Genomic DNA, 22,520 nt, shown 5'->3' on the forward strand with positions numbered 1-22,520 from the left:
TTTTTTAATATCTCACCTTGGATTTGTATATTATATCACCTTGACCTGTAGGTCTGGTAGAAAGAAAGAAAAAGGAAAGAAAGAAAAAAAAAATATAAGATATCCTTTGAATGGTACTTTTTTTTTCGGAAGAGAGGGCGTGGTTTGTTTGTTCTGGCATCATAGACCGTTGGAAGTACAATAGCAGTAAGAAAGCGGGTTACAGAAATATCAAGCATGGGAAGAATTCAAGTAAAGCAAAAAAGAAAACACCTTGTGGCACTCGTCCGCCCTTTTCTGTCTAGACGATATATCTACAGTGTACATTTATTCCTTGAAACATTCCAGGTAGTAGCAAAAGCAGGTCTGTTTCCCCTTCCTCACAGAGCCGCAACCCACACTGAATCACATCACAACACTCTCATACTCCAAGGCCTGATCCACCAAAAAAAAAAAAATCATATCACACAAAGTCCCTGGCTCCCAAGTCACGCATCACATCACATATTCTAGCCCGCTTATTGAGTAACCTTCGACGGTGTGTAGGCGAATGTAGGGCGGATGAAGCTAAACCCGGCAACGCCTCTATATTAGCCACATATTTCTAAACACACAGCAATGGAAGGGAGGGGGTAACGTACCGGTCCGAGTTGTAGACCTTGGTCTCGGAACCGAGGAGCTCTTGCTCGCGAGCCTTGTCGGCGAAGTGACGACGGACCTGGTCACGGTCTTCCTCGGCCTGGAGGAGGGGGAGGATATGGAGACGGCCCCAGATCTTTTCACGGGCGAGTTCGCTGTATCATATGTCAGTGCTATCCGGATGTAAAGCGGGGGGTAAAAAGAAAAGAGAGGGGGGAGAAACGGAAAGGAAAAGAACCACGTACTGTTGTTCCCGGATACCGTAGAAGAGCTTGTAGTATCCGTAGGCCATGAACATATGCATACCGACAAGGTAGTAGATGGGTCGGAAGCCACGGGCAGGGATGTTACGCTATCCGTGTCTGGTTAGCCATTGGAAACCTCAGCCGAATCGAAATTCCATTGATATTGCGCAGGAATCAAAGGAGGGTATGGGAAGCTGATTTGGCCTGCGTGTTGAACTGAATGGGATTTCGGGAATCGGTGGAAGGGGAGAGAGACGGGAGAAATCGCATGCTGAAATTCGGGAGAACCAAGGGAGGGGGTGTACCTTGTATTGAACAGCCCCGTAGCCCCCCGTTGGGGGCATATCTTGAGGCATTTTGACGACTGACGGACTCGGCAGTCTTCAATTGGAGTGTGAGGGGGGGATCGGATGGGTTGGTGATGATGAAGCTGGAGGACGAAGTTGGACGTTGAGTCACGTGCGCCGCGCTCGGTTTGGTAATGAGTGCTAAACGGGATGTGATTGGTTGGTTTCGTCTATGCCTCCAGAGCAAAAACTGTTCCCAGCGCATTAGGTACTTCGAGGAAGCAGCTATAGAAACAATATAGTTACCTAGGTACTAGACTTTATATACTAAATTTCAAATTCTATCCAGTTACTCCAGAGATTAAACCTGTATACAACCATGCAAGAGATCACCTGACCACTCGATAAAAGCAGCGACACGGAACTTTTCTCCCAAGTGGGGCCCTGTGAAAGCTACAGAGAGATTTTTTGACGGTTCAACCCATCCACCCCAAGCATAGCAACAATTTCAAGCTCGGGCATACATAATACATCATGGAAGAGGAAGAACGGCCGAGAAAACTTCAAAAGCTTGACGTCGCCGAGTCAAAGGACGAGGAACCCTTGATGACGGGCGCAACTGGATCCGTTCGAGACGAGACTCCTGCCCAAGCCGATACACAGAATAATACTTCCGTCGAAGCCAATGTGCACCGGTCGATCCCAAAAGATGGAGAAGCGCAGACTGCGAACGGATCCGAAGACACCGCGTCGAATATGTCGAAGAGGCAATTGAGAAAACTCCGCCAGAGAGAAGTTTGGGAAGAAGGGAGAGAAGAGCGCAAGGTCAAACGGAAAGAGAGAGCCGCTGCTCGAAAGGATCGGAGAAAGGCTGCTTGGGAAGAAGCAAAACAGCAGGGAAACGATACCCGCGAAGAACTGAGAAAGATATTCCCCATACAGAACCGACGCCGACGACCGACCCGGATTCCCATCACCCTCGTCATTGATTGTGGATTCGATGACCTTATGATGGAGAAAGAAAGAATTTCGCTTGGGGCGCAGCTCACCCGCTCTTATTCCGAGAATAATAGGTCTCCCTACAGCACTCACCTCGTTGTTTCTTCCTTTGATAAGCTTCTCAAGGAGCGATTTGAAACCGTACTCCACAAGACACACGAGAATTGGAGAGGGGTTAGATTTATGGAGGAGGACTTTCTCCACGCTGCGAACCAGGCAACTGAGTGGATGCAGGGACCGGAAGGTGGAAAGATGGTTGGACCTTTCGCGGACAAAACCGACGCAAAGCCCGAGGATGGGGAAATTATATACCTTTCCAGTGACAGCCCAGAGACTTTGACGGAACTCAAGCCGTACAGCACATACATTATTGGGGGCCTTGTTGACAAAAACCGTCACAAGGGGATATGCTACGAACGAGCAACGGAACTAGGTATCAAGACCGCAAAGCTGCCTATCGGAGATTACATTCAGATGGCCCATCGCTCCGTTCTAGCGACCAATCATGTTATAGAGATTATGGTGCGTTGGTTGGAACTGGGAGACTGGGGAGAAGCTTTTATGAAAACGCTGCCGTCCCGGAAGGGCGGAGTTCTAAAGAGTGCTACGCAAGATTCGGCAGATTCAACGCCGCAGCCTGATGATAGCGGTGAAGTTGAAGTGGCAGATGTTGAGGATAAACCCGAGTAACGACGAGTAGATGTATTGATAGAGATGTAACTCTGTTAGCAACAAAATCCATCTAGAAATTCTAGTACTGCACCGCCACACTCAGCCACATTTCATCAGCGCCACAATGGTTGCCACCAGACAATCGATGACATAATGCATTATTTACGTATTTTGTTGTGACCCTCAACTCAAGCCAGAAAAAAAAAAAAAAGTCAGGATATTGTGTCCTCTACATCTCCCCGTCTGTGCTGCTGAAATATCTCTCCCAGTGAAGAGTTCTTTACACCTACTTCATCCATCATTCACTCTTCCTTCTTCTTGTTCTCGGCCCTTCTTTCCATCTTCTATAATCCCTGTTCGGGGGGCCCTTTCCTACGCCGTAGCGCCAAAACACAATCACCGAAAGCTGTCGGGCTGTTGCTCAGCAGCCAGTGATTCCGCCAACATGTTTATGCTTCGCAGTGGTATGTGATCTTCTGTCTCTTGCTTCTTTTGTCTCTCTGCACTCATTTCCTTCTCTCTCTATCTCTTTTTTTCCTACTCTTTTACCCCGCTCTTTGCCCCTCCTAGCTCTCCCGTCACCCGTAAAGACTTCTTACTGACTTGCATCCCCACGGGCTCTATAGTGAGCAAGTTGTTCTTTGGAGATACTTCCAAGGAATCAATTATCGACATCCCCCAGGGCCAGCTTTACCTGGTCCGCCCGCTTTCACCCAAAGGCTATTCCGAGCTCATTTTCAAAGACGCCGCTGCCTCTATCCGACGAACCGGCCAGGAATTCCAGTACCAACTCGTTATTCAAAGGGCTTACGAGGAAGGCGAGGAGGAGCTTGCCGATGACGAAGACGGCGAAGGTGTTGCTGACAGTTTAGACAAAGACGAGAAAATTTTCCTCCTTGATCAAACTCTCCATTTTCGTTCCGAACTCCGCGAAGGAGGCTCAAAAATCCTGGCTTGGAGAGATCTGAGTGGCGACGTGGGTGATCTTTTTGAATTCATTTGCGACCCCTCCGTTCCGTCGGAAAAAGTCGCCACCTTCGAGCTAGCTGCTGTTCAGTGTCAATACGAGCGCAAGTATCGTCGAAGCGCCCAGAAAGCGACACAGGAAGAGCTCCAGCAATTTTCCTTTGAGGAAGAGCAGCCAATTCCCTCCGCAAGCCCTATCGCATCTCCAACCAAGTCTTGCACGCACTCGTTAGCATCTGGAGATTCCACCATGGCCAGGGATGCTGAATATACCCGGTCTAAGAAGCAGCTCAAGTCTGCTGGTGGAGATGAGCCTACTGTCGCTCCGCCCTCTGCAAGCCACCCAGAAGCTAGGGAAATTCTCGCCCAGCAAAAGGCAGAGTTACACCTTTTCGATTTCCCTACCGGGAGCTTCGTTCTCCAGGATGCCAATGTGACTGCCACAGTATCAGAAGTAGGCGATTGGCAATATTGGCTCCAGATCAGCGGCGAGGATAAGGACTGGCTGGGCCAGGCTGTAGTTGCGGATATTAATCCAGTCTTCAACTTCGAATATCTTTCATTTATCTTCAATCACTACGGTGAAGACGGCTCCGCTTATTCTTGGCTTCTGCGTTTCAAGGATCAGGTCACTGAAGAGAAGTTCCAGGAGGGTCTATTGCAGGCTCTATGGGAACAGCTTAATGAAACGAAGTGGAACAAAGTCAAAGATAATGATAAGGAGTATGTCATGGACGCATTCCAGGATCTGGCTATTGAAGATGCAGATCAACAGGAAGCCGAAGCCGAAGCCGAAGCTGAAGAGGAGGAGGAGGAGGAGGACGACGGACAGCGCAGTGAGCACTACGACTCCGATGAAGAGCAAGATGATGTTTCAAAACGGGAAAACGACGGAAATGTCAACTCTCAGCTTGCTGTCGGCTACAAACACGACCGCTCATTCGTGGTCCGTGGCTCTAAAATCGGTGTCTTCAAGCATACTCCAGAAAATAACCTTGAGTTTTCAACGAATATTTCCAAAGTAGAAACTCCCGATGGCAAGCTTTTCAGTCCCAAGAAGGTCATGTTGCATGCCGAAGACACGAATATGATTCTTCAAAATGGCGACAACCCTAACTCCCTTTACCGAATGGATTTGGAGTATGGTAAAATTATCGATGAATGGAAGATTCATGATGACATCCCAGTGCAGACGTTCGCGCCAGAAAGCGTAAGTTTCTGTTTCTCGTATGGTGTGGAATTATTACTGACGAGTCCCAGAAATTCTCCCAAATGACCTCCGCTCAGCCCTTTGTGGGAGCTTCTCACAATGCCCTCTTCCGCATTGATCCTCGTGTAACTGGAAACAAGCTGGTGGACGCGGAACTAAAGCAGTATGCTAGCAAGAACGATTTCTCGGCTCTGGCCACCACGGAGAAAGGATACCTTGCCGTCGCTTCAAATAAGGGTGATATTCGTATGTTCGATCGTCTAGGTATCAACGCAAAGACACATATCCCGGCATTGGGAGAGCCTATCATTGGTTTGGATGTGTCCGCTGATGGTCGCTGGGTCCTTGCTACCTGTCGCACCTATCTCCTTCTCATTGACTCACTGCAGAAGGATGGCAAGAATGAAGGAAAGCTTGGCTTCGAACGTTCGTTCGCTAAAGACTCCAAGCCTCAGCCCCGACGTCTTGGTTTGCAGCCCGCGCATGTTGCGCAATTTCAACACGAAACGAAGAAACCAGTCGCGTTCACACCCGCTCGATTCAATACTGGTGTGGATAGCCAGGAGACTTCTATCATCACGGCTACCGGACCATACATTGTCACTTGGAACCTGAAGAAGGTTATTGCTGGACGCAAGGATCCCTACACCATTAAGCGTTACTCAGAGGAGGTCATGGCAGATAACTTCCGATTTGGTTCGGATAAGAATGTCATCGTCGCACTTCCCAATGAAGTCAACATGGTTGCAAAGAGGAGTCTTCAGAGGCCCACCCGCGAAAGCATTGCTGGTCCAGTCACCCCAAGCCGCCGCAGTACTCGATGGGGCAGCCGGCTGGGAAGGGATGACATTGTTAATTCGCCTTACTAGAGAGCTTCAAAGCTTTGTTTTTTTAACCCCCCCCCCCCCCCCTTTTTTACGGCAGTGACGTTTCCCCTTGACGATTTTAATATTACTTCATGTGATATTGCATACCCCCTGTTGTGTTTTTTTTTTCTTCTTTGCCATTTAACTCTTCTTATACTTATTTTCACTTCACCTATTCACTTTTGTGTTTCGGGGACTGCAATGGTTTTCTAGGAGGGCTGGTTCTCTTTGCTTTGACTCCAGCAGATGTGAGGAAGGATCTGGCCTGGCTTTATTCAAGATAGCTATTAGCTAGTAGGTAGATAATAATGCGCGTGATGAATCCGAAGATCGCCTCAATTGGGCTCCAGTCAAGTGAAGAAAACAATACCTCAGTTTAACTATATATAATAGTGTCCGACTAACGCACATGTTGATGTGATGATTTTCTTTTTCTCTAGGGCGACAACATCAGTCACCTATACAAAACCAATTTCTGTAATGCAACGACGAAAGACATGATAAGACGATGGAAACCAGCCATCTCATGCCCGGGTATTAATGTATGCCACCTTTCTCTACCAAACCGGCCTGCCCTTGCCCAAGGATACGGATACGTACGAATCGTTCCCAAATAGAGCAGATAACAATCCGGTAGAATAATCCAAAAGGGCCAAAAAAGAAAGGGGACGGGGGGGGGGGGTTTGGAAGAGTCGTTGTTCTCCTTTCTTTTTTTTTTTCCCCCCCTCTTGCCAAACCGGTGTACAAGATATTATCATTCATATCATCATGTTTTATGCTCCGACATACCACACCTCTGTACCGATAACGTCGAATTTGACGCCCTCGTCGGAGAGAGGCTCGTTTCCAAATGTTTGACAGGCCTGGCTGACGCCTTTTTCGATGCTGGAGTCGAGCCAGAGACCGTAGTGGCCATCTCTGCAGGAGGGGGAGGGGGGGGGGGTTTGTTAGCTCAGAATACAGGCAGGTATTCCCGAAAAAAAAAAAAAAAAAAAAAGAGGAGCACTCACCCTCCACCTAAACTGAGAAAACCAGTTTCACAGAACATCATGTAATCATTCACACCACTATAGGGGAAGGCCTTGAAGCGGATACGATCGGGGGTACTAGTGCCGCTTGACCGTCCATTTGTCTGGGCGATTGCGTACCCGTGCGGGGTGAGAGACTTGTCGCTGCGGAGGGTCGTGGAGCGTCCGGCGTGGGTTGTGTCTGCGCTCGGGGGAAGAGGGAGGCCGGCTTTCTCGTAGAAGTCGTCCGCGGAGTGGGATGCGTCCGTGGGGAGGAGCGACAGTGGCGGCGGCGGCGGCGGCGGCGACAGCACGCTGGCGCGCCAGAGGAAACACTCTCCTGTGCCGAAGTAGTGGGGGTGTGGGTGCGGGGGGTCGGTCATGTAAGCGCCGAAGACGGCGCCGGAGGGGGGGGAGGAGTCGCGGATGACGAGCACGTAGCCGGCTCGTGGGCTGCGGTGGGAGATGTCGCGGCAGTTTTCGTAGAGCGTGGAGAGCGAGGCGCCGTCGCGGTCGAGGCTGTAGGCGAGACGCCAGGTGTCGACGAGTTGCAGGCGGGCTGGAACTAGCAGGCGGATTTCTTCGGCGAGGGCGCGCGTGAGCAGTTGCTGCTGGAGGTTGGCTGTATCCCCGGTGAGGGTGAGGGGGGTCAGAGGCGGCGGTTGGAAGGGGGAGGCAGTGCGCAGAGGCGTGACGACTGGCTGGGAGGAGGAGGAGGAGGAGGAGGAGGAGGAGGAGGAGGAGGAAGAGGCGCGGTCCTCGGGGGTAGGTCGCAGACGGCTGCCCATGGTGGAATTGCGGGGTTTGTTGTCACTGGGAGGAGGGTCGGTTAGACGGCGGTAGAGACCGGATACGACGTGGGTGACGGGGTAGGAGAAGTAGGAGGCCGCAGATTGATGGAAGGGAGCTCCCACAGTGCGTTGCTTGTCTTTGTTTTCGCGGGGTGGAGGATCAGTTCCTGCAGCGGAGGTGGTCGAGGGGTTACAGGCGGACGACATGGAGATGAAGATTTCCAGGCCTTACAGAGGAGAAACTTGAAAGGTCGTGTGAATTTGAAATGACGGAGACGACTGGTGGAGTTGAGGCTGAAGTGGTGGTTTTTGGGTTTTTGGTGGGGCCACGCTTGAGCTCTTTCAACTACACTGCATTATCTACTGCTATTTACAAAATGGCAAGCATACAAGAACAAGAAGCAATTATGGAGTAAATGGTCAGGCATCTCCTCAATCATCGTCATTACTTGTTCGGCCGTTGGTCCGCTATCTCAAATTCTAGTCCCTTGGCCTCAAACACATGGCCCGGTCGTAACGCATCGGTGTAGATGTTGGTCTCGGCATGTGGGTGGAACAATCCCGTCTGGTTACAGCCCAGGATTGATTTGAGCCCAGGCGGATCTGTTAGACGGAAAACCCCCCATTCCGGGGTCTGACTCGGGGCGCACACAATCGCAATGCTCTCCGGTAGCATCACCTGGTACCCGCAATGGGTGTGCAAATCTCGGGAGCTCATAAAGCATGTCTGGGTGGGGTGCGTATGGATCCAGCCGAGCACCATCAAATCTTCCGAGTCACAATAGTCAAAGATAGCGGATTCGTTCACCGTTTCACAGGTGTCGGATGTGGAAATTTGCTCGGGGAGGAGAAGCCTCGAGATAAAGAGAGCGTTGGAAATCAACGTGCCGCACAGGATACCACACGTTTCGAGGTTTTTCCGAGTATTGGACGCAGCAAGCGAGAGAAATTGGGTCCGCAAATCTGGGGGGAGGAAGACGGTACGTAGGGGAGTTCCATTCTCGAGGTAGGCAGAGGGTTTAAAGGTAAAACTGGCCGGGTCTAGATCCCGGCGTCCGTCTTCTGGTATTGGCTTTACTTTCGCGGGTGGTGTGGGCACAGATACGCCCGCAGGGGGCTCTGGTGATAGCTTTTCAGGACGGGGTGGAAGCACGAGCCCATCGAGGCCCGTTGGTTGAATGATTTGGACCTTATCCTTTGGAGGGACCACAGGCGGCTTTAGGAGGATGCGAACGTCCCCCGGGACAGCTTTTGTGACCGAGGAAAGGGAAGACTCCAACGGCCTTTTTTGCCTGGGAACCGTGGGGTACTTGTAGGTGGACGTGGAAGCAAGTTCAGCAGACGACCTTGCGGCGGGGTTGGCAGCACGATAGCCAGTATCCTGCACACTATTCTCCAAGTTGAGCCTCACTTGCTGAATGCGATGGCTCAGATCATCGGCATCTTTAGTTTCGTTCCGATGGAGGCCTTCTTCCCAGTCTCCCCAGACCCCTGCAGCGCGTCTGCTCCATTCATCGCCAGTACCGTGCTCAGCCTGGCGCATCGCATTTCTCGCCGTCGCTCTCCGACTGATCTCAGTTCGGGCGATTTTGACAGCCAGATCACTATTCTCACCAGCCTCTAAAGGCTCAGCAACACCCGATAATACGGGGTCGTGAGCAGCCGGTTGTTGGCCCAATGCGGCAGGACTAGCAGTCCGAGCGGGCGGCATGCGGGATTGACGCTCGCGCATGAATTGTGTATATCGCTCATATCGTTTATTGATCCGTGGTTTTAGCTTCTCCAGGATCTCTAGGTTCCGCCGCACCTCCGTCTCCGCTGCTACGAGCAGTTTCCGCTCTTTTTCATCTTTCGCATCGGGGTGCTTAACTAGGTTTACAAGCACTAGCTGGGCATGTCGGAATAGGAGGAGGTACGCTTGTTCATCGTGTCCTTCGTGGAGATAGATACGCGCCTATAATTCCAAAGTTTTAGCTATCCACAGGCCTTCCGCCAGACAACGGTGGGGGTATCACCAACCTCGCGAACAATAGTTGCAGCCGTTCTCAACCAGTACCGTAGAGGAACCAAAGGATTGTATTCGTAGTCTTGAGCAAGGCGGGTGATCTTCTCCACGCTCTGCGGAGGAGAGGGCCCAGAGGCCGGGGAGGACAATTGCGAGGCCATGACTGAGCAAGTCTGCTGTTATGCCATCCGCCAGGGCTACGGATTGGTCAGGGGAAAGCTCGAGCCATAGAGGAAAAGCAAGACATGCGAACAAGGAGTGAAATTCAAGAATGGGGGAGGTGGATGGAGATGAAGCTGAAGCTGAAGAGATGTCGACAGGAACGAACGATATGCGGCGGGGTTTTCGGAGATGCTTTATTTCTGATCCCGTTCCGAAGTCTGCTCTCTCCACAACAACTCATTGTTTCTGTACAGATTTCCCACCCACGCCAGGCATGGAGGATTCCTTTGGATTCTGTGAGTGCTTTGTATAATACTTCCGTCCTATCCTGAATTCCTCTGCCTCTTTAGTGCCGGTTCACCATGCCCAAGACCAACCGATGGTCGACTCTCGCGCAGTTCCCCATCACCAAGACGCTGTACAAATGTCTTCCCAGGGCCAGGAATGCGAAGTTGGCGAATAAACCCAATATTGTCAGCGATAAATTATGCGGTCCGTATTTTATTTTATTTTTTGACGTTGGACCGAAATCTTCTAGTCTCGTGGAACTAAACAAGGCGCAATACTTTGACTAGATGACGTCCTACAGCGCCTCTCACCGTTCCTCCTTCGAAACCGCCCTGTAGATATCCTAGATCTGTGGCCTGGAGCTGGGCTATTTTCGTCCAAGGTCAATGATTTCCTGCAGCCGCGACGGCATGTCCTGATTGAACCCGACCTCAGCTTCTTCAAACCACTCCTCGAGCCGCTGGCGGAGAGTCGCCCGTGTTACAAGCTGCTCTCGACCGACATCAGTTCCATCCATGACTGGCAAACCGTGCTTTCTGAACACTTCCCGGAACAAGGCCCAGGAAACAGTGATAGCAGTGGTGGGGTTCTGCCCAAGAACGACACCCTGCTTGTCCTAGCTCACCCACCTCCAACAAGTTCCAGCAAAGACCATTTCACAGGAGCACGATGGTGGTCAGTATTCATGGAGGCGTGTATGCGACAGGTCGGTCTGCATTCCTACGGGAGTGTGAGATTACTCGCGTCTATGCCAATGTCAGACTCACAGGCAATTCTTGCGCGCACAATTGGGGAGCGGAGGCGGCCAGCTTTGTTGACTGAGCAGGTTGCGCTCCATGCCTTCGAGGTGGCCGCGCCAAAAGATCAAATGGTGGGACTGTGGGCCTTCTGGAAGCAATGGGATATGGTTGTGAATGGTGCAGCGCGGGTCGCCGAGAGGACTGCTGAGCATGGGGTCACCATTCCTCCTGGCAGAGAATACCCACCGATTGAACGCGCCCCGGAGAGCCCTCAGCCCGGTCGAAAGCCAACGCCTTATGCTCCCCGTGCAAAGACCCCTCAGAATGATGGATACGTTGCAGCGTTTGAGGCGGCCGATCAAATGAATTCAGACTCGCCAGACTACGCAAAGGCCAAGTCGAAACGGTCGCGCGCATGCACGCAATTAAACCAGGAGAATCGCCAGGTCTATATTCGCAATATCCTCGCCGACAAACAGGCAGAGATCGACGAGCTCAACAAATCCATCTCACGATTAGCCGCAGACCCCGAAACCAAGGCTGCCACGGTAGACACCATCGTGAAACAAATCGAAACCGTCCAGGCAGAGTTCAACAACGAACTATCGCAGCACCACTTCGACATAACCCGGTCTCTACCGGGCCTCACCGACGACAAACGCGCCGCATTCCACTCCGGAACTTTCGACAACGCCCTTCTCCTATGGGACCGTCGGCCCTTTGAACCCCTCCTCATCCACCCGGAAGAGCTCTACCCCCGCGACATCGACCGCACCCTCATCTACTTCGAAGCGGACTCCAACGCCCCCGCAATGGAACGGCTCAGCCGCCTCGATCCATCCCAACGAGACCTCGCCTTCCGCCTCTTCGAAGCCTTCTCCCTCACCCTCTCCAGCCAAAGCACTCTTACAGTCGCCAAGCTAATCGAGTTGATCTTCCCCACCCGCTCCATAAACGACATCCTCAAGTCCGTGCCCAGCCTCGCGCAATACGCCTCCAAAAGACCTAGGCCGGATTTCGACAGTCTCTCAAAACCCCTACACTCTAATGCCGATGGCTCTCCTTCTCCTTCTCCTTCTTCTTCTTCTTCTTCTTCTCCTTCTCCTTCTCCTTCTTCTTCTTCTTCTTCTTCTCCTCCTCCACAACAGGGACAACCCCACACCCCCAACCCTATCCTCAGCTACCAAGAGAATCTCGAATACGACCTGAGCGGCGTGCACATCCGCACCCTATCCCCCGCCACCCTCTGGGACTTGTGTCTGGAGTACCAACGGAGGGGCTCCGACCAGTCTGCCATCCAGCTGAACCGCCTTCTCGGCGGGACTTTGACTTCGTCGCGTTCGCGCGAGTTCCTGGACGGTTCGAAGAAACGACTTCATTAAGCGGGCTGGGCTTGGTGGGGGGGGGTTTGCTGGTCCTCTTGTTATGTCTTGGATCCCCTGTTGTATATCTTCATCTCTAATGGGTTTATTTTCTTTTATGGTTTTCCTTGCTTTTTCTTTGCTTTGCTTTGCTTTGCTTTGCTTTGCTTTGCTTTGGGTATGATTAGGTGGTGGTGGTGTACTCCGTAGTGTATTCTATATTGATATGTACTACTAAAAGTAGTACAGTTGTGGCGATTAGAAGTTTTAGACTATACACAATATACAATATACAATATACAAATATAGATAGATATTTGCAACTATTCAATAAGACACCTACAAAACTACAATGTGAGTTGAGTTAGGTTCAGAAAGAGAAATCCTCCAGCCAAGATGACATTCAAGTTGAAAATTGAATTCTGCGCGACCTGTTTTCAAAATAATACATGATGAAATAAAAAGCATTCGTATGCAAATAAAACGTAATCGGAACATGAGAAGAATAGGCCATGAGGTCGTTGAGGCATGGCGATCTAAAACGGGTATCTTGTAAAGGGGTTGAAAAGTATAGGTAATATAAAATAAAAAACATAGAGAGGAATATAATGGTAAAAAGAATACAGGGAAAGCCCAAGATTTCTAAAAAGAGAATAAGGGAAAAAAAGAAAAGAAAAAAAAATTAAGCGACGGTTTGCGCGAGCTGCACCCATTCACCGGGGAGGATGCGCTCGATTGGATCTTTAGAGGTTGCAGGCTTAAGGATCTTTTCGACCGTTCCATTGCGAGGTACACGCGAGCCGTTAGGTCCAGAGCGGGTAAACTCGATCACACGATGGCCTTCACGAGCCATGGCTAATCGCTGCATGCTGCTGGTTCCTGGATAGAGAAGTAGATCGCCGGTTGCTGCCGCGAGGAGGGTAACGGCCAGGGAGAAGACGTCCGAGGCCGGGGTTGGCGCCACGTCCGGCGACGACAGCGAGGAGACGCAGAGCAGCTCTGGGGCTGCGAAAGGAGGCGTCAGAGCCGTGAGAGAGGTTGCGGTCGCCTTTTCCGAGGCAGGTGGAGTGATAGGATGGGAGGAAGAGAAGTCCGCAAACAACGGCTCGTATGGGAATTCGGCAGAGTCTGGGTCATCCCCGACAGATGGGCGTGGCTGGAGTAAGAGATTGTGGGGTTTGATATCGCCATGGACAAGCTGAGGTCCTGAATGGAGCCAGGACAGTCCAGTCACAAGCTTCTTGGCAAGATCATGCCACTGAGCCATTCCCTGGACGGGATCAAACATGGTTTTCGTGGACTTGTTCTGCTGGGCAATGCGGGCTTTGTCCTCGATATAGCTTGATAGAGAGAGGGGAACGGCCGACATGACGATAGAATGCGAGTCCGCGATGTAGCCATGGAAGGGAACGAGGTGATGTTCCGAGCCGGGGACAAGGCTGGCGCGAGTGAGGGCAAGCGCTTCTGCATGCAAGACCGCATGAGCGTCGCGTCTTGCGGGGGATTTGACCGCCACCACACGGCCTACCGGTGCGGACGAGCTGGGTGGGGTCGTGGGAGAATGCGATTCGTCCGCGGGGGTAGAGGACAACGCCTTGTGGACGACACTCCAAGCACCGCGTCCGAATTCAACGGGACGGCCGCGGGGGTCCAGTTGGTATTCCAATTCTTGGGCAAATTGAGGTGGACTGGACACCGCCACCGTCTGGGCACCTAAGCAGGCGTCTGTGGGGTCTGGTTCAACGGGGGAGAGGATGGTACTCGACCCAGTTGATGATGGGAGAGGGGTCGCAGTCTCCAAGGAATTCCCATCCTCAATGGTTGGAGTGACTGGAGGGGTCAGCCCTTGGGCCCCGGCCAGTGGCGTCTGTGCGGCGGCGTCAAGTTGCGTCTTGGTGGTGGAGGTGGAGATAGAGAGTTGCATAGGCAAGTGTGAGGCAGCCATATCTGCGGCACTCTGAAAGATATAATAAAAAAATGGAAAAAAAATAAAAAATAAATATATATATAAGGGTGAATAGAAAGTGAGAATAAGATTATTGTCTGGTGGATAAGTGGCTGAGAAGGAATGAAGGAAGGAAGTTGTATCAAATGAGGGTAGATTAATATCAGAGCGAGGAAATTAGGTGCCGGAAGCAGAGGCTACCTATATGGATGCAAACGGATAGAGATCGTAGTATAAAAACAAGTCCGAAGTGGCAAAAAGGATGGAAAATCCGGAGAAAACCGTTGGTTTGACGTAGAAATGAAGGAACCAGAGGAAGGGAAAGTAAGTCTGGTCAAGAAGACAACAAGAGGGGAAGAGAAAGAGAGAAGTAAGATATGAAGGGGACCATGATGATGATGATGATATGATGTACAAGTTGATATCTAGTAGTTGAGGGGAAGAAAGTGGAAAGTAGGAAGTAGGAAGATGAAGAATTTAAAAGAAAGACGAGGAGAGAAAAAAAAAAGACGATCGACAGATAGCTTAATTGTGAGGAGGAACCATTAATGTTACTTACATACAATGTAACTGGTACTTAAGATTACCTGAGCAGATAAGATGGAAGGCTAAAAGATAAGCTAGAAAATTACCATTTGGTGTCTGATGAGTAATTCCATGGGGTATTTGAAGAGATTATAACCATACAGTACAGATCACATACCATACATACCATACATACCATACATACAGTACAGATACTTGGTAATCATGTACCTAGGAGTTAACTAGTTCACATGGACATTCTACTACTCTGTATACCTTGCGAACTATATCTCTTCTATTATATACTGAATGAGTCTCCTTCATCATAACTATATTCCTTCTCACTCTGTATAGTAAAGTTGAAATAAGGAATCACATCCATCTCCAACCCCCACGTGGGTCTCCAAACTGCCAGGAAATTACATTATTTTCACTCCACACTGTATTTACTCATACCTAGGTAGGTACTAGTACAGAGTACGAGTTACTCCGTACTGGCCAACTTGGTAAAGGATTATCAATGATATCATGAACCACATTCACTCATCAAACAAAAAGCAGGTTTTAACTTTGATTCTTCAATATCAAAAAGCAAGGAAGAAAAAAAAAGAAAAAAAAAAAACATCCCCTTACCTACTAAATACAGACTACTCGAAATAAATGAGATCAATTAAACCAACTCAACATACTCCTTCAACCCCTGCACCCAAATTTCAAAATCCTCCCTCAACACCCGGCCATACATCCACCGAACCACATACGCCAAATATCCCGTCTGGTTCTCCCAGTTCCGCACCCGGGTCATCTGCTTGACTTTGCCTCCTTCTCCTTCCCCTCCCACTGCAACATCCACAACCGAAAGCTCGTGCACCCGTTCCGCAGTCAACAGCGACGACATGAGGAATCCCTGAGCCGGCGCATCGTTCACCCACACAATCCGCGCTCGCGGGTTAGTCGTCGTCGTCGTCGTCGCCAGAAGATCCGGCGGCGAGCACTCAGTCACCGTTAAATGCACGGTCGCTTCGCGCTGCGGGCCCGGCGAAGCGGCATTCATACGAACGTGGAAGGTGGCGTGGGATCCCTGCCTGAGGACCGGCGATAGCGGCTGCTGCTGCTGCTGCTGCTGGTCAGATGATACCGATGGCAGTGAAGGTGAGTCTGGCTGCTGAGCGCGCATCGTCACGCGTGGCACGAACTGGTTCCATTTGGCCCAGGTCGAGGTATCCGTTAGTGCGTTCCACACGGCTGCTATGGGCGCGTCGATGAGCACGGAGCTCTGCAGTTGGAGCACGGCGTCTCCCGGTTGGATTGTTGGCGTGGCGGGTTGTTCCATTGTGGTCCCATCCATCGTACGGAGCAGTGAGCACTGTTAGGTTGGAAAAAAAGGGGGGGGGGGGAGTGAGAGAGATGTGAGTCGCCCTCTGGGATCACCCCACGTGACCTCTCTGCCAAACACTGTACAAACCTGCAACGATCGCCTGGAACTGGACATGAACACCCCCTGACGTTCAGTTACAATGCGTAATACCATACCTAGGTATGGAATAACTTCAAAGAACATCTTGATGAGCTGCTCTACTTGGATCCAGAATGAGGGGGATCTTCTCCACTAATACGAACCCCTACTGATCCTGCCCATGCAGTACGTATATTCCCCAGTTTCTCCGCGATGTGGAGATTCAACTGAACTGGCTAGAGTCTCTAGGGGTGGTCTGCAAGAATGGAACATACCTTCCGTTGTCTATGGAGACATCTCCCGCCAACCCGCATATCGACGAGTTTACACCTGTCTGTCTATACAATAATAATCCATCATCATAAACTGGATCTAATGCTCAAGTACTATTACTACTATCCTAATCTGGAATTATACATGTACTCGCATAAGAATAGTCAATGTTGGGTTCACTCTTAACGCCTCGGAGCTTTGCCCTTGTCTCGCCGTTGCGCTGCTTGCTCATGCGACGGTGCTTCCTCTGCGTGAATCTCGCCGAATCCCTGTTCCTGTAGTTCTTGCCCTCCTTGTTGTGTTTGAAACAGTCTCGGTACTTGTACTGCTTGTGGGGCCTGCGCCTGGTGCCGTGGCTGCGGAACTGGCGGTGGGACCGGTGGCGGCGTCGACTGCACTTGTCCTGCCTGCTGCTCTCGCTGTTGGTCATCGAAATGAACAGCTGGTATTGACTCCCTATCTTGAGCAAAGATTTCCGCAATTATTTGCCAGCTGTCCTTATTCTCATCATGCCGCCACTGCCCTGGTGGAGGCGGTTGGATTGGTGGGGGCTCCTCTGCAAAGTCAGGGATCCCGGCTGTTCGCGACAGGGCCGCGACCACTGATGGATGTGGTGGAAATAGAGACAATGGTTCGGGACGCGGGATATCTCTCACTGGAGCTTGTGGTGCGATCGCTGGCTGTGTAGGAGCTCGTTCTGAGGGACCTTGCTCCGCCTGAAAAGACTGGGTCGGTGCATCTCGTGCCATCGCTGGCTGTGTAGGAGCTCGTTCTGAGGGGCCTTGCTCCGCCTGAAAAGACTGGGTCGGTGCATCTCGTGCCATCGCTGGCTGTGTAGGGGCTTGTTCTGAGGGACCTTGCTCCGCCTGAAAAGACTGGGTCGGTGCATCTCGTGCCATCGCTGGCTGTGTAGGAGCTCGTTCTGAGGGGCCTTGCTCCGCCTGAAAAGACTGGGTCGGTGCATCTTGTGCCATCACGGGCTGTAATGTAGGCTGAGATTGAACTTCTGGGAATACTGACGGTGGCAACGGAAGCCGCTGTTGTACCTCAGGCTGATCTAGAAGGTTCTGGCGTGGAAGCTGCTCAGGAATGCCTTGGGGGAATCTTTGTTGTGGTACAGGGGCTGGCTGTGTAACTAGCTGCGAAAAAGGTAGTCCAGCAGGAACTGGCGGAGGAAGAGCTGACGTTGACGGTGGCAATAGAACTGGTTCCGATGGGAAAGTTTCCTGCTGGCCTGTCTGTAAAAGGATCGCACCACCTGCACCGCCTACTTGGGCACCGCCTACTTGGGTATTCCAAATAGGAGCCTGGAACAGCGAGTTCGTAAATGGATCAAATATTGTTGATGGCATTGAAATGCCAACTTCAGTCTGGTCTATAGGGACTTGCGTGCCTGGCATCCAAGTATCGCTTATATCTGAAATGGCAAGCGGGGGACGAATTGCGTGTCGAAAGTTTTGTTCCAGAGTGTATTCCCCATCGAAGTCTAGAACATCCGGGCCTTCACCAGGCAACGTCGCTTCTCCGGTGCCAAAGCCCACATCAGAAGATCCTGGACCGCCTAACTCTGATGGGTTCAAACCGGGGTTGAGAATGTCCGTGGAACCTTGCCCTGGAGAGCTAGATTCCGCCGCGGGTGCAACAGCAGAAGCTTCTAAGGCTGTATATTCTTGCTGCGCAACATTTAAGTCTGTAGTAGATGTGCCTATCCCTGATTCATAAATGTCGCCGGGGGGGCCTGGACCTGCGTCATCGTCACCTGGAGGTCTTATAGTCAAGAGGCTTGGGTCGATAGTGGGCGTACCCGAAGCGCTTATTCTCTGAGTTGTTGGGTTTGTGTTCGTTGGGTTTGTGTTTTCTGGGTTGCTTCTAGTCACACCCAGAGCACCCGACATGACTGGTGCTGCGCTTGACGGATATACCCTACGGGAGCTTGGCTGGGCAGGGTTTGAGCTAGGGGCCACTTGAGCTCTTTCAGAACCTGTAGCATTTGGGTTGGCAACAGATGCTCCCAGGATCGAGCCTCCAGAATTTAAAGAGTTTAAGGGACCAAAAGAGCCCGAAGAGCCTAACGGATTCGAAGAACGTGGACTTTCTGCGCCTGCTCTGAGTATCACGCCTCCAGAGGAATCCGAGGAGCTTGAAGAATGTAGCAGATTCGAGGAACGTGAGTTGTCAAAGGACGTTCGTAATATCGAGCCTCCAGGATTTGAAAGCCTCGAACCGTGAGAAGAAGCTGGATTGGCAAAAGACGCACCCACCACTGGGGTTGTTAGGCGTGCAGCAACTGGCTCTTCTTGCCGGCGACGGGCAGTCCACATGAATAAGTTATTGCCATTCTCAGTTGATTCTTGATCACCTCGCCGAGGATGGAAACCCGTCAGGTAGAAGGGCTCGATCCCAGGGGGTGGAGCTTGACCACGTCGACCTCGTTGGCCCTGAGGACCAGCAGGACCCTGTGGGCCTCGTGGACCTGGAGGTCCTTTATGACCTCGTGGACCTTGTAAGCCAGGTGAGTTTGGAGGGTTTCGCTGCCCTTGCTGGCCCTCGTTCTGTTGATCTTGGGGGGGTTCAAGAATTGATGTGTTTTGCGAAATTCCAGGGTCTCCGGAGCTACCAGAACCTCCAGGATTTCCACTTGGGAGACTCTGAGTATTTTGTGTGGTGTTCGGATTTACAGTACTCCCAGAACTACCAGAGCTTCCAGAACCTTCACTTGGAGGATTTAGAGGGCCAAGGAGATCATCATTATGTTCTGGGTTAGGGTTAGCTTGAGAGGGCCCCTGTCCTGCTGCTTGGTTTTCAGGCTCCTGCTCAGTCGCAGGCCGGTTTGCGGGATTCTGGGGGTTCTCTTGATTCGGTGGATCTCGTTGGTTTTGGTTCTGCACGTAAGTAAAATTATTGTGCCGATCCAATAAACCTCGAATGTATGACTCTGCATAGATCTGCAGTACTAGGTTTTGGGCAATATTATGATCAAAATTGTTCCCCCCAGGTAGCTCACGGATCATCCCCATCAGGTCTTGAACAGGCTGCGGCAGCTCTATTCTCCTAAGAAGTGGGGTTCTGTTTACATGTTCATGGTCACCGTCTTCTTCAAAGAGTTCACCTTCGGGAGGATCCGCGTACCATGGCAATCCGGGGGGACCACTGGGACCTCGGGGGCCTGGCACACCCTGTGGACCTTGCGGGCCCTCAGGCCCTCGTTCGCCTCGTGGACATTGACCATTCATCTGATGATCACTATTGTCCACATCGTCTATGTCAGATAGATTGAATTCTTGTAATCCATAGTCGCCATCGCTATGGTTATCATTGCAATTATCTGAGCCATGGAACAAATAAGACACAAAACACATCCCGATAAATGGGTGCTGAAGGGTTGTATAGAATGGAGGTTGTTCCAACGGTTGTAGTGACTGATTTGAAGACCATTTCAGCGGAGAAAGGTTGTCTTTGGCAGAAAGGCAAGATAAGTTTGAGTATCTCTTGTCCCCTTTCTCGGAGGCTGGTACAAGAGCAGAGGTGCAGAGTTCGCTGGGTGTTTCAGATATTCTTCGATTTAACATGCTGTCGACGGTAGCTAAGCAGTGATAGCAAATAATATCATATTCTCCTTCTCGGCACATAGGATAATAGTTGACTAGGGCCATCCCTCTATAGCAAGAAAGATCGTTCCAATCCCATGGGCCAACTTGCAGCCAGTCTGGGAGCTCATCGAGAGGAATCAGAGGAACGGGACGCGAGTCTGGTCGAACGATGTAGAATTTGGGAAACGGCTGCCACATGGAGATGGACAATTGAGACTAGAATGGTTCAAAGAGCGATATGAAAAGATAAAAGAGCGAGTGAATGAAGTCCAATATAATGAATGAAAAACGTGTGGATGGATTGAAAGATGGAAACAATTTGAAGTGCAAAATGGAAGTAAGACCTTCACTCAGGAATACCTTCCCTTTTCAGGTCTTGCAGGTTTTTCGTTTCTCAGGCAGGCATGCACGTTGTTCGGAGGTTCTTGCCGTGTTTTTGCTCGCTTCAGAAATGTTGATTCCTCATAATTCAGCCGAATTCAGTTGAGTCTCGGGTTATTATACCAGGTATCAAGTCCGCTAATGCTTGATTCCATGGCTGGCCAGAGTATGCTGAGAGAAGAATACCATCGCAAATACACTCATGTAAGATCGCTCAATATTCTCCTACATAAATCGAATGCTTGGAGGCGTATTAGAGTTCACCTGTTCTATTGGGTCCTCCGAATCTTTGCCATTTGAATTAAGGGCTGAGTTCATATCCCACCGCAATTCACTCACTACCTGGATGCCCTCGGTATCGGGATGACGATGGGAACTTGATTCCAGGCCGTCGACACTCGCAGAGCAGTTACCCGTCACACTAGCGGAGTAATTTGTATTGGCACCTTGAAAAGGACTCCAGCCCATTACTGGTTCTTGCGACCTTTTTTCGCGTTGGCAGTACGAGTTTCGGATACGCGACAGCATGAGGTGTGGGAAAACTCGGACAAGAAGTGGCCTTAGTACGGGGAGACTCGCACAGACTAGGGCGACATTAGATTCAACAAAAGACCAGGTTGCAGCTGGGCCATTGTCATCTAGCAGATTGTTAGACACCCCAAGATGCGAATCCGAGAAAAGGGTGGGGGGGGAGGGACACAAAAGAAGCAGAACATACAGCTTATATCTGTGGAATCTAGGAGTCTAATCACAGTAACTAAGCGGACTATACTTGTGACGCAGACACTAGAATATCACTCTATTAGTATGTAGCTCGCTCGAGAGACATCGCATCAAATACAGCAGATCATTCGGAAAGGAGGAATACACATACAACAAACCTAATGCAAACACAAACATCAGGCAAATCTTCTGCCTGGGAGGAATCCGTAATGTAGCTAACAGCGGCATAGGAAGCAGGACAATGGTTAAATCAGTGACGATCTGAAGGGCCGCGTTGAGAGACCATACCACCGGCTTCGAAAGACAGGTATGCTCAATAGTGGGATCCCAGAACGACTGAACCGGTAGGCAAAAGAGTAATGCGCTAAACACCATCCACAGTCCGGTGCAGATAACGAAAACCAGAACGGCTATCAGTAAGATGCGATAGGTCTTGGTGGTGAAAATGCGGAGGTATAACAAGAGGATCGAGACTTTGGTTAGGTTGAGGGAGAGATTATACAACGGGATAGTGATCCAAAGGGCCTGTGGTTGCTTTCGTTAATCTCGAACCCCCTTGGATATTTGGACTCGAGGCAATCCTGGCCTTACCTTTAATTGAGATCGAAGTTCATCTGGATGGAGATCATGTGCATGTTCTCCCAGACCATAGTGGTTCTCTAAGGATGGGGTGTCAGGTCCCGACAGCACTTCAAACAAGCCCGGCATCGTCCAAGAGCCATAAAGAAGGATTCACCACATACCAACCACAATCCAAGCAAAGAACACATAGTCCGTTATCTGACTCCATCAGCACCATGATACGATTGAGCTTACCACACTCCTCTCTCCATGCCTCCCACCAAGTCCACTGAGCAACAACACAAGACACATACCATAGCAAGCAATAAGATCCAATCATCCCATCCTGGCGCACAAACCAGATAAATGCGTGTAAATAGCCGCAGACCAACAGCCACACTGGCCACGCAGACGAACGTTATCGCAACCGGAAGGACGTACATTCTAGACGTTGACAACGCAAACGACGCGGGGGCCGATGAAAGTGCTCGACTGCATCTTCCACATTAATCAAGGGCTCTGTGATCTTCACGCGCACTCGCTCCCACGCCAAGTTTGCCGTCATGGAATAAAGGCTGTATAATCGTGACACTGACCGCTCTGAACGAGGTGGATGCGAAGGGGAGATGAGATGTATTGCGTCAAGGACTATGGGTGGCTACCAACCAAAACTCTCCCCCAGAACCAGGAAAAGATTAGGTGGGAATTGAGTCCTGTATCCATGGTTCGGTTGGGAAGAGGGTTCTCAGGCGGTTACATTTCCTACTGGAGAAGGGAAGCCGAATCTACCGCTTAAGGTAAGACTTGGCAAAGACGTTGCTTGAGACGGAAGATAGGTATTTACAGAAA

The 22,520-nt window shown here is 50.7% G+C and overlaps 10 protein-coding genes across 10 annotated transcripts; 3 read left to right on the top strand and 7 right to left on the bottom strand.

The window, feature by feature from the left end:
- Positions 1–357: 357 nt before the first annotated feature.
- Positions 358–1,451, bottom strand: P175DRAFT_091079 (putative NADH-ubiquinone oxidoreductase subunit GRIM-19). The gene is made up of 4 exons (XM_040901130.1): positions 1,169–1,451; positions 864–970; positions 621–773; positions 358–546 (listed from the first exon to the last, which is right to left on the bottom strand). Exons 1-4 carry the CDS (start codon positions 1,217–1,219, stop codon positions 498–500), a joined length of 360 nt encoding a protein of 119 aa, XP_040748895.1. The 5' UTR covers positions 1,220–1,451; the 3' UTR covers positions 358–497.
- Positions 1,452–1,568: 117 nt separating this feature from the next.
- On the top strand, positions 1,569–2,968 carry trm10 (tRNA (guanine(9)-N(1))-methyltransferase). Its single transcript, XM_040897955.1, has one exon. The coding sequence runs from the start codon at positions 1,685–1,687 to the stop codon at positions 2,837–2,839; it is 1,155 nt and encodes a 384-aa protein (XP_040748896.1). The 5' UTR covers positions 1,569–1,684; the 3' UTR covers positions 2,840–2,968.
- A 58-nt stretch (positions 2,969–3,026) lies between these two features.
- P175DRAFT_0504799 (uncharacterized protein) lies at positions 3,027–5,870 on the top strand. The gene is made up of 3 exons (XM_040897956.1): positions 3,027–3,285; positions 3,448–4,997; positions 5,048–5,870. The coding sequence occupies exons 1-3, from the start codon at positions 3,267–3,269 to the stop codon at positions 5,864–5,866; spliced, it is 2,388 nt and encodes a 795-aa protein (XP_040748897.1). The 5' UTR covers positions 3,027–3,266; the 3' UTR covers positions 5,867–5,870.
- Positions 5,871–6,636: 766 nt separating this feature from the next.
- P175DRAFT_0512234 (putative oxidative stress response protein Oxr1) lies at positions 6,637–7,868 on the bottom strand (the record flags this gene model as incomplete). The annotated part of the gene is made up of 2 exons (XM_040898649.1): positions 6,637–6,781; positions 6,874–7,868. The coding sequence occupies 2 exons, from the start codon at positions 7,866–7,868 to the stop codon at positions 6,637–6,639; spliced, it is 1,140 nt and encodes a 379-aa protein (XP_040748898.1).
- Positions 7,869–8,106: 238 nt separating this feature from the next.
- On the bottom strand, positions 8,107–9,827 carry P175DRAFT_0535840 (putative endosome-associated ubiquitin isopeptidase (AmsH); the record flags this gene model as incomplete). Its single annotated transcript, XM_040900264.1, has 2 exons — positions 8,107–9,615; positions 9,681–9,827. The coding sequence occupies 2 exons, from the start codon at positions 9,825–9,827 to the stop codon at positions 8,107–8,109; spliced, it is 1,656 nt and encodes a 551-aa protein (XP_040748899.1).
- Positions 9,828–9,860: 33 nt separating this feature from the next.
- Positions 9,861–12,532, top strand: P175DRAFT_0526544 (uncharacterized protein). Its single transcript, XM_040899476.1, has 2 exons — positions 9,861–10,320; positions 10,404–12,532. Exons 1-2 carry the CDS (start codon positions 10,191–10,193, stop codon positions 12,236–12,238), a joined length of 1,965 nt encoding a protein of 654 aa, XP_040748900.1. The 5' UTR covers positions 9,861–10,190; the 3' UTR covers positions 12,239–12,532.
- A 367-nt stretch (positions 12,533–12,899) lies between these two features.
- Positions 12,900–14,162, bottom strand: P175DRAFT_0535842 (protein kinase domain-containing protein; the record flags this gene model as incomplete). Its single annotated transcript, XM_040900265.1, has 1 exon — positions 12,900–14,162. The coding sequence occupies one exon, from the start codon at positions 14,160–14,162 to the stop codon at positions 12,900–12,902; it is 1,263 nt and encodes a 420-aa protein (XP_040748901.1).
- An 820-nt stretch (positions 14,163–14,982) lies between these two features.
- On the bottom strand, positions 14,983–16,051 carry P175DRAFT_0504804 (SRPBCC domain-containing protein). Its single transcript, XM_040897957.1, has one exon. It carries the CDS (start codon positions 16,018–16,020, stop codon positions 15,358–15,360), a length of 663 nt encoding a protein of 220 aa, XP_040748902.1. The 5' UTR covers positions 16,021–16,051; the 3' UTR covers positions 14,983–15,357.
- Positions 16,052–16,598: 547 nt separating this feature from the next.
- On the bottom strand, positions 16,599–20,204 carry P175DRAFT_0535844 (uncharacterized protein; the record flags this gene model as incomplete). Its single annotated transcript, XM_040900266.1, has 1 exon — positions 16,599–20,204. One exon carries the CDS (start codon positions 20,202–20,204, stop codon positions 16,599–16,601), a length of 3,606 nt encoding a protein of 1,201 aa, XP_040748903.1.
- Positions 20,205–20,604: 400 nt separating this feature from the next.
- P175DRAFT_0487098 (uncharacterized protein) lies at positions 20,605–22,381 on the bottom strand. The gene is made up of 4 exons (XM_040895655.1): positions 21,986–22,381; positions 21,262–21,635; positions 21,106–21,173; positions 20,605–21,025 (listed from the first exon to the last, which is right to left on the bottom strand). Exons 1-4 carry the CDS (start codon positions 22,112–22,114, stop codon positions 20,613–20,615), a joined length of 984 nt encoding a protein of 327 aa, XP_040748904.1. The 5' UTR covers positions 22,115–22,381; the 3' UTR covers positions 20,605–20,612.
- Positions 22,382–22,520: the final 139 nt, after the last annotated feature.

This window comes from Aspergillus ochraceoroseus (genome assembly GCF_002846915.1).
Source record: "Aspergillus ochraceoroseus IBT 24754 chromosome Unknown P175scaffold_10, whole genome shotgun sequence".
In the NCBI taxonomy this organism is placed as follows: domain Eukaryota; kingdom Fungi; phylum Ascomycota; class Eurotiomycetes; order Eurotiales; family Aspergillaceae; genus Aspergillus; species Aspergillus ochraceoroseus.